Source organism: Phaethon aethereus (assembly GCF_964289735.1).
Source record: "Phaethon aethereus genome assembly, chromosome: 21".
NCBI lineage: Eukaryota > Metazoa > Chordata > Aves > Phaethontiformes > Phaethontidae > Phaethon > Phaethon aethereus.
This window is the reverse complement of record NC_138597.1, coordinates 8852931-8862645: the sequence shown is the minus strand read 5'-3', so window position 1 is coordinate 8862645 and position 9715 is coordinate 8852931. Positions and strand designations below refer to the sequence as shown.

The 9715-nt window shown below is 48.0% G+C and overlaps 2 protein-coding genes across 2 annotated transcripts; one reads left to right on the top strand and one right to left on the bottom strand.

Annotated features, from left to right (window-relative positions):
* Nucleotides 1-1581: 1581 nt before the first annotated feature.
* On the top strand, nucleotides 1582-3841 carry LOC309412367 (UPF0688 protein C1orf174; the record flags this gene model as incomplete). The annotated part of the gene is made up of 3 exons (XM_082009257.1): nucleotides 1582-1851; nucleotides 2508-3008; nucleotides 3589-3841. 3 exons carry the CDS (start codon nucleotides 1582-1584, stop codon nucleotides 3697-3699), a joined length of 882 nt encoding a protein of 293 aa, XP_081865383.1. The 3' UTR covers nucleotides 3700-3841.
* Nucleotides 3842-6448: 2607 nt separating this feature from the next.
* On the bottom strand, nucleotides 6449-9401 carry DFFB (DNA fragmentation factor subunit beta; the record flags this gene model as incomplete). The annotated part of the gene is given in 7 exon segments (XM_082009321.1): nucleotides 6449-6809; nucleotides 7364-7464; nucleotides 7681-7851; nucleotides 8018-8097; nucleotides 8786-8974; nucleotides 9091-9278; nucleotides 9280-9401. Coding segments are annotated over 7 exon segments (1068 nt in total). The 3' UTR covers nucleotides 6449-6592.
* Between the last annotated feature and the right edge of the window lie 314 nt (nucleotides 9402-9715).

The window sequence follows — 9715 nt, the reverse complement described above, 5'->3', positions numbered from 1 at the left end:
GTTTGTGCATCTCCATCCCCACGTGCTGCCACAGCCTGCGAGCCCACGTTTGTGCTGGGTCACCAAAGCACACGAGGCTGCTGAGGGCTCAGCCACCGCTGCCCTCGTCGCTCCGATATGCACACTGATTTTACGAAGCAGCATCGAGACTGAGGAACGTGTAGCGTTGTGAAAGGTATTTATTAAACTTTTCAAAATTAAATTTTTCTTACTCTTTTCAGTTTGTTGGGGAAATTAACAACCAAGTTTTCCAGCTGCAGAAATGCTGTTCTTCAGCCAGTTCTAGTCGTCTTCTGTTTACGAGACCATATAGGTTTTCACTACCTAATAAAAACAATCATCTGTATTCCGTGGCTGCAAGCAACAACACTGTGAGAGAGTGGAGCAAGTCAAGAAGTTTTTGGAGGAGAATGTGAATTATCTCAGCCAGAGAACAAAGCACAGAAGGACCCCTGGGCACCGAGAGAAATTGCACAGCAACATAGCAGGCGTGCCTTCAAACCTCTGCAGTTTAATGGGGAGACTTTATGCTTTTGAGAAAAAATGTCTTACTTGAATATTCCCATAGGTACATTCTTGCCACTTATTTCTGCAATTTAAATTGTTGCTCATGTTTTTTAAGGCCAGGATGAACGGACAAGCATTTTATCAGCTAAACTGGATTGAGGAGCACTGGTAATATCCTCAAACCACTGAGAGTTGTGGTACAGCTCTGCAATGAGCAAGAGCATTAACGGCTGCTATAAAGAAACAAGCTCCTGTGCCCTCAGCCGGACAGAATTATAAAAATCCCCACAGCGGCCTCAAAGCACTGAATTAAGAGAGGAGAGAGCTGTAGTTTACTGTGATGGATAGAGCCCTTGGGCTCCATTGCGGCGGACGCTGCCGTCCCTCCTCTGGCACGGACCGTCAGGGCATGCAGTACCTACAATTTCTCGAAACAGGCAAGCGCGGTACCTCGCCTCCCACAATAAAATAAGTGAAGATAATTACATACTTAAATCTAGGTGTCGGGCTGCTTTGCTACACAGGAATTCATCTGCTAGCGTCACAGTCCTTGAAGTTAAAGAGGGATTTGAGTTACTGACATAATTTGCTCCCTGAGGGCTGTGGAAACAGACTGAGGGGCATATCTGAATAAGAAGTCCCCAACCACACATCTTGTAACCGGAATGAGTGTTGCTCCAGAAGGAAGACACAATGGGAAGGAAAAGATCTGAAACACTTACAACCTATACAACCATCAGGCAGAATTTGCTTGGGTTTTTTCTGCCAGGCAGCAGCCCATCAGGGCGATCTGGAGGCAAGCTACTCTGTTTTCACTTTGCTAAAGCTTATTTTAACGAAATGGTGCCCGGGGGCCACCCGGGGTTTGTGTGACAGGCAGGGGCCGGCCGCTCTGCTTGCGGCAGGCCCCGCGTCGGGCTCCCCGCCCAGGCCCCGTCTCGCCTCAACACCGAGCGGGGACTAGGCCTCCCTTCGCCCGCCGTTTCGGCCCGGCGGGACCACCCGGCCGCCCGGTACCCCGGGAGACAGGCGACGGCAAGGCCCGGCTGCCCTTGCGGCGAGAGGCTCCACAAGATGGCGAGCGCGGGCTTCCGCATCCTTCCCAAGATGGCGGCGGGCGGCCCGGCGCGGCGGGCGGGCGCTGCGGCCGGAGCGCGGGGCTGCAGCCGCACGGAGACCCGCGGCCCGGCGCCCCCAGGGCGGCGGGGGCGGAGGCCTCCCGGGCGCTGTGCGAAGGGGTCTCTGGAGGGCGGGCGCTCGGCAACCGCCTCCGCTCAGCCCACAGAGGAAGCGCCGGCGGCGGCCCGCTGCCCGCAGCGGGGCGGCCCCCGGACGCCGAGCCTGGTAGGAGGGCCGGGGTCGGCGCGGCCGCGGGCTGGGGGAGAGGGAGGGCTGCGGGGCCGGCCGGAGCAGTGCCGGGGGTGCGGCTAATTATTAAACAGCTGCAAACTGAGCATCACTATGAGGGAATCACCTGGAGAGTTTAAGTAAATTCCTGGCCTTTCCTACCTTCCCGCCACTTTTGTTAGGCGCCTGCGTGCAAAAATACAGCGCAGGGGCATATTTGGGTGCTACAGGGCCAGCTTTTGGATTCATTACTGTGCAAAGGCCGGTGGCCGGCTGCTGGCCAGCGCGCTGTGCCGCTAGCAAGCGGTGGGACGCTTTGCTGTACCAGGTGATAGTTCATTCTGCTATGTTAATTGCCATTACAGCGTCCTTAAGAAAATAGCAAAATGGTGATTAGCCACGTATGGTGCTGGTTTATGCTTTGAGAAGTGGCTTTCCACTGGTGACGGACTGTGTACATTGGGGTTTAGTGTAAGCTATCTGCTCCTCTTTTCTTCTTTCCATGTCCACTTTCTACTAATAATTTTTCTTAGCGATGCAGCTTTGGATCAAGGTGCCGCTCACCTTGTTCCACATCCAGCCTTGCAACTAAAGAGATCCGGTGATTTTATTTATTTCAAGTAAGCTTTAGGATCTTACCTTTTTTCTGACAGTCTTCTTCACGGAAAGCAGCTGATGGACGACCCTCAAAGAGGCTAAAATGTGAAAAAAACAGTCCAGTAAAATCAGAACTAGAAAGACTTACACGTGGAAGTGGAAACCTTGCTGCATTGGGGGAAACATCTAAAACATCCGATGGGGATCAACCTTCAGAAGATCGAGGAATCTGCAATATAATTCAACAGAAAAAAGGTGAAAGGATTCCAGAGACTAATGAAGACAAACAGGAAAAGGAGCACAGTGTTGCTCTCAAGTCAGATGCAGTGAAATCAAGCAGTGCTCCATCAAAAACAGACAGTGATGAAAATCTGGACAATCCTGGCTGCAGTGAAGAGGAGAGCAGCTGTGAGAGCGTACTTTCAGATAGGTCTAGCTTGGAGGATAGAGATCACCCAAAGAAGCCGCTACAGCTAGGCACTAGTGCTTTCTTGGATGAAGACAGCAACCAGCCGATGCCAGTGGACCGGTTCTTTGGAGATGTCCAGTTTATACAGGTAAGGTGATGACAGTCTGTTCGCTCTACAGACTCAGCTCTGTTCCACTTCAGTCTTGCATCCTCAAACAAAATCAGGCTAGCCTCAAAATTGTAGACAAACTTGACCAGCATTGGTAGACATCTGGAGTCGTGTCTCTGTCCCCTATATAGAATTATTGTATATAATTATGAAATTAATTGCCACGGCAAGTTAATTTCAGATGTGAAATCTTTCTTGGTTAGATTTTTTTTTTCCTTTTAGGTGTTTCATGGGGACTGGTATTTAGCAGGAGTCATGGCTGGTATTTAGCGGGAGTAGCGAGGATTCGTTCGTGGAGCACTTCACTCTCTCTGAACCTTCTCCAGCATGCAGAAGGGATGCCAGCCCTCATGTTGACCATGAGCCATGACTGGTTCAGGCAAGCTCCTCTGAGAGCATCTCTGCTTTAGCTGTGGGTTTATGCCACCGCTTCCAAGTGAAGAGGTGTGTGCTGGTGCCTTGGGTATCAGATGTGGAAGTACGTGCGCTGTTGCAGAGGCAGGAAGTCTGCCATTTGCTGCAACAGACTTTCCATAATGATTCTATCTTTTTCTTAAAGGATCTCCCAGCAGTTGCACTCCCAAGCACAACGATGAGCAGGAGAGAATTCCGAAAGCTACATTTCATTGCAAAGGAAGAGGAGGAGGAGGAGGAAGAGGATGTCATCTAACAACAAACTGTAAACAAATGAAACCTTTTTTTCTTTTTCTTTGCAACCATGTAATGATGGTTGGCTATGTCACTAACATAAGGTGTCTGCTTTTGCCTTTTCTCAGAGACAGAATAGCTGGTAGAGTTTGCTTTTCTGGACTTGGCAGGTAACAGTATTCTGCCATGGTTATCGGGGGCAAAGATTGTCTGAATTTTCAGTAATGTGGGAATAAATTGTAATTTATCATTTTACCACTAATATTTAGGAAAAAAACAGGGAAAATAAACATTCTTACAGCTTTTTTATAAATTTGAGCCCATACCTAGGGTGAACATTTGGTCTCGCTCCTTTTTTAAAAATAGCCAAGGAAACCATGTTAGAACAAGTTCCTTTTTCTTTTAATTCTGTGATGTCTGCCGTTGTGGCATCCAGTTATTAACGCGGCCAGTTGAGTACCCAGTACAAAGAGGGACACGGGCCCCTGTTGTGTAAGTTGTGTGCATCGTTTACATCTAACCCAGAATCAATTAAACCTCTAAAATGCAGTTCTGCTGGGTAAAACTAAATGCACGGATGTCGGTGTGAGTTTAGTGGTGTTACTCTCTGGAAGTGAAGTTTTTATTGCATGGCAGTTCTCTGAACAACCGCCATGTGAAGCTGCCTGCTTCCCTCTTCCGCCAGACCAGCTGTAAGCACTACCTTTTCTAATAGTTGGGTGATGCAGCTCGTGCAGTATTTTTAATTAACTTCCAAGGGTTATGAATAGCAATTTCATTAACACTGGTGGTGATAAAGGAGAAATAAAATCTCTTGGTGTTGGACTCGGTAGGCAAATGAGTACCAATTGCTAAGGATATGGGTCAGTCCACCAAATTTGTTATTGTGGCCTGCATTTTTAGAAAATAATGAGCAACCTCGTATGATTTCAGGAACTGTTAATTCACCCGATGTTTATGATAATACTCCTTTGACAATGTGATTATAAGCTTCCAGATCTTTATTGTTATAAATAGTTTCTTCTACATTTCTAAAAATACAGAGAAAGTGTTATCAGCAGATGGTTTAAATAAATATTAATTTCTACAGCTATAGCCTGTTAAACATTCAAAAGTTGTAAGCCAAACAAATTGTATATGCATGACATGTTAATTTATTCACACTTCCACTCCAGCTGATGCATTGTTTGTGTCAACGATATTTCTTGGCTCCTTTTCACTCCAATTCTGTAACATAGAAAAATCTAATTTTTTAATAGCATATTCATGGTTTGCAGTACAACTCCATCTTGAAGTAGCTCTCCCAGCTTTCCTTAAATGCCATATTTGCTACCGTCTCTTTCTAACAAATACATCTTTGTGCCCAGATGTTCATTTTAGTTTCAGCGCTCTGCAAAATGGTGATTTTTAGTTTGTAGGAAGTGTGCCACACAGATGACATTGTGGTTGTCATCAGAATCTTAGCTGTGATGCTTTCTCCAATGTCAGAACTGTGTGGCGTGCATTTCCATCATAGTTACTGATGATCTATATTCAGTAAGGCAATCTGGAAGGATCGACTCAATGCATTGGCATTAGAACTCCTGTATTTAAAATGCACCTACTTACTTTTCACGTTGAAACGACTGGGACCGGGATTCAGTTTCTCATTTAAAGTAAGAAAATGCTCTCTGTAGCAAAGCTCCTGCATTTCTAAGACCCATTAAGTTAGGCTCACACAGCAATACTGTCTTAATACAATTCTGCGTGGACTAGCTGGCTTTGCTGGGGTAAGAAAGAGGGCCAGCGGCATGGGGGAATACAGAACTCTTCCCTAGAGATGAGGAATGTTACTTACATGGCAGCAAGTAACTGCTGCTCTGTTCATAAATGCAGTTCCCTGCACTCAGTCCTTCTCGTTTGTGTTGGCCATGCTATATTACACCACTTGTGCACCTCTGCCTCCACATACACACAGAGAGAGATGGCAGCAATTTTAATTTTAAAAAAAACCTTTAATTTTTTTAAAAATAATTTTTAATTTAAAAAAAAATCACATTGTTTACACTGTCAGTCCCTAAAAGTTCAGTTGCTATTGGCTGATATTAAAAAAAAAAATCAAGTAAAAATTATCGATTTGTATTTTGTTACCTGAGGTAGGAAGTGTTTTACAAAAGCAGTATTCTCTAAAGCAGCAGGTGAACACAATTATACAGTGACATTGCTTGTATTGCTTCAAGCAAACTCGGGCTAAAGAGGCAGAAACTGTTTGAAAGGAGAGGGAAATCAATGGGAAAGATGAGAAGGAACAAAGGTGGTAAAAGCAAAGATAGGCCATGGCCTTGTTCTTCCTTTGAGGAAATGCAGGTCTAAAGCAACAGCAAATGGAGTGGCCGTGGACTCTCAGAGAAGAGCCAGCAGCTCTGCTCCTGGATCACCCTTTGGCATACCTAAAATACAGCAGCTGTCTACCTGGAAAAGGCACAGAGCAAAATAATTATCCTCAAGTATTCTTTGTTTGGCTTAATGTTCAGAGCAACGTGAAGCTCCACATCCCCTCAGGTTAGCTTTTAAGAAATGTTTTGTCTAAGTTCCATTTCTGTGTACTGCAAGTTTTGGGCCCAGATTTGTCCTGGCAAGAAAGAGATCATAGGGTGTCATCGGTGTCAGCCGCTGGCCTCATTTTTATACCTGACTCATGGCTGTATTTTATCGCACTTAACACAGCGTGATCTAAGGAAGGCTTGTCATAAGTAAGAAGGCAGGAGAGTAGAATTAGGCATGGTATGAATCTATGTGTTGCTAAGTAATTCAACTGCAATCTCTTTTGCCAGGGATTCTATATATGATTTTTTTGTTTAAGAAACTAGAGCTATTTAAAAATGGCACCACATGACACTATTTTGGAAAAAAGCAAGTCAATTCTAGAGATAGTACTATGAAATCTTGTGGTTTTGCTTCCTTTTTCTGTAAATTTTACTTTTGTCACAGCTGAGATTATGATTGGTTTTCTTATGGCAAGCAATATGTACGAGTTTTAAATTATCCACAGTAAACAGTAGCTGATAGAAGTACTCCCAGTTCACTTCTCTTCCATCTCGTGTTTTGACAGCTTCTGCCAGTTCTGGGACAACAGCACGTTTCTTCTCTATTCTTCAGTACATGAAAGAGAAAACAATGCTTGCCATCAGAAGTTTTTTCATAATGATCAAGTCTCCATCCTCCTTTAGAGCCAGGCAGAATTTGAATTTTTTCACTGTAACTGTGTCACATAACTGGTTTATGTTTTTTTTATGTTTTCACATAACTGTTTATGATTTTGGTTTTTTTTTTCCCTGAGGAAATTAGTTTCACAAATCCTGCTGGCTTCACAAGTGTACAATGCCTGCGAATGGGCCAGAGGGTTTGGGCCAGAGAGTAGCCTTCACAAGGGGTAACACAGCAAAGAGGTGTATGTTTCCGTACAAAGAAAATCTGAACAGAAGCAAAGCAACTAATGAGCGACAGCATTATAATCACTCTTCAGGATTTTATGTTATCAGAAAGAGCTGCATCATCCAAGCATCTTTCATCATAACGCACTATTCATAGTGGAGCTAACTGCTCAGTGGGCAGGGGGTAAAGACTCAGTGGCTACACCACACTCAGTGGCTTCTAGGAAGAAGGGCATGAAACAGGATGAGTTTGGACTAATACTTCATACATACATGTGATCGAGATTCCAGGTACTGAAGAGGATTCTGCTTTCCCTGTTACCGTAGGGGTTGATAGAATGTTTACATGGGCAGTCATCTCTGTCAAAAGGGCCCTGTAAAACAAGACGGCTACAATGAACGGCATATTGCTCGCCACCCCGGCACGGCCCTCCCACTTGCTGGAACTACCCAAAGGTCGATCATGCACACTACCATAACGTCACCCCGCCAAAGCAAGCATGCAAGTAACTGTTTCCGTCCTCTAATGGCGTTGCTGCTGCTTGCTTGTTGGAACCACGACTCTCTGCTTTAGAAAGGGCTGAACTTACCTGACAAGAGAACCATCCCTCTGCAGTGCACAGGCGGACTGCCTCCTCCTCTCTTCTGTCAAAGTAGCACCCATTGTATTTCACGGATTTCAGTTTATCTGACATCAGGTCAGTTATCCTTTTATACGCATCTCTTGCTGTAGGATGAACATTTGAAATAAAACTACTAACCTAGAGGGGGAAAGAACCACCACCAGTCATTCCTTGGTGCCTGTAGCAGCCCAAGGCTCTTTTCCACCATCAGTATGTTGCACCATAGAAGCATTTCATATATAGTGGTCACAGAATTACTTTTACTAGCAGCTTGAAAATAAGTTACTTCAACAGGAACTTTTACCTCTTTCATGTAGCTTCGTATTCTGCTTTCACAAGTGTATCGCATGTAGCTTGATTTGTTCTTAAAACGGGACTCTAGACCTAAAGGGAGTTAGATTGTGTTGTAACTTGGTACTTTTAGTGCTGTGCTTCTGCATAGGTGGGTGTTTATCCCTTCTTTTCACAGTCTCAGTAGGTGCAATTTTTTTTTTTCCCATTTCTCTTTTACTGGTTGAAGACCACCCTGCTCTTAGCATGTGAAAGGACCACGCAGAGCATCTGCTGTGAGAGTCGCTGATATTAATGTTGATGTTAAGTGTTTCTCATTAAGGCATATACACAGAATGCTGAGAGACTGTGAAGAGAGAACTGAACTGGTCAGGAAGAACTGCAACAATGACTGGGGAATGGCAGGGGGAACTTGCAAAGACAGTAGAACGAAAACATAAAGCAAGGTTTGCTGGCTCCTTGCAAAACTGTCAATATACTATTAGTAAATTGTTAAAAGATTGTACATGCAGACCTATGTTAACATGGGAAAAAAATGTATCCTAGAGTGGTCTTGGACAGAGCAATAGGGAACACTGGTTTTCTACTATTTTCTGAGAGTAAATATGCTTAAAGAAACCTAAAAAGGTGTGCTGATGTAAGCGACCAGGTACCAAACCCCACCGGCCAGAAGGGCTCCCCGCTTTTCACACTGCTTTTCTTTAAGGGCCAGTCAGATTGTCCGCAGTGATGCTGGAGTGGGCCCAGCCTGCTGCCCCCAGGCAGCTCCCGCCAGGCGTACCTTCAAACCACTTCTCGTCGTCCTCCTTGTCCTCGGCCAGGATGTTTTCGTTCAGGTTGTGAATGAGATCCACCAGCAGCTTCTGCCTCCCGGGGGCCCGCTCGTCCGAGAGCAGCTTCCGCGCCGCCTCCACGACGGCGTCTCTCCGGTTGTAGAAGGCAGCCAAGAACCGCTCGACGTCGCTGGCACCTGCGGCTTGGGCGGGCGAGGCGGCGCCGGCTGAGAGGCCGCCTCCAGGCCGAGGCGCCGCCGCCGGTTTCTGCCGCCCGCCCGGCCCCCCGCCCGCCCGCCCCCGGCGCACTCACAGCCCCGCCAGGTCTCCCCGGGGCCCAGCAGAACCAGCTCCGTCTGCGGCGGCAGGGCGCGGAAGTAGCCCTCGGTCAGCTCCGTCCCGTCCTCGTAGAGACAGAGGCGGCTGCCTGGCAAGGGAAGCTGCCCCGCGGGCGGGTGAGAGACGGGCGGGCCCGCGCCGCCGGCCCCGCGCCACGGCCGCGGCCCGCACCTGCAGCAGCCGGCAGCCCTTCCGCAGCAGCCCACGCAGGCTTCCGGCCGCCACCCCGAACTTCTGCGGGCTGCCACAGCCGCGCAGGCGGAAAGGGCGCAGCGGCTCGGACATGCTCGCCGCTGTCCCGCCGCTGTCCCCACGCCGAGGCGCGCATGCGCCCCGGGGGCGGCTCGGGCGCGCGCGCATGCGCGGCGGCGGGCGCGGCGTTGCCATGAGACCCGACGATGGGGCCGCAGCGAGGCAAGTGGAGCCCGGGGCCCGGCCCGGCCTGGCCCGGCCGCTCCCCCTCCCTCCTTCTCTCTCCTCCCTTCCTCTCCCCTCCGGCCGGGTGAGCCCTCTACGGCGTCCCCGCCAGGCCGCCGCCGTGCGCTAGGCCGCCGCCTGGCGCGGCTTTGCCCGCGGCCCGGCCCGGCCCTTTCCCCGGG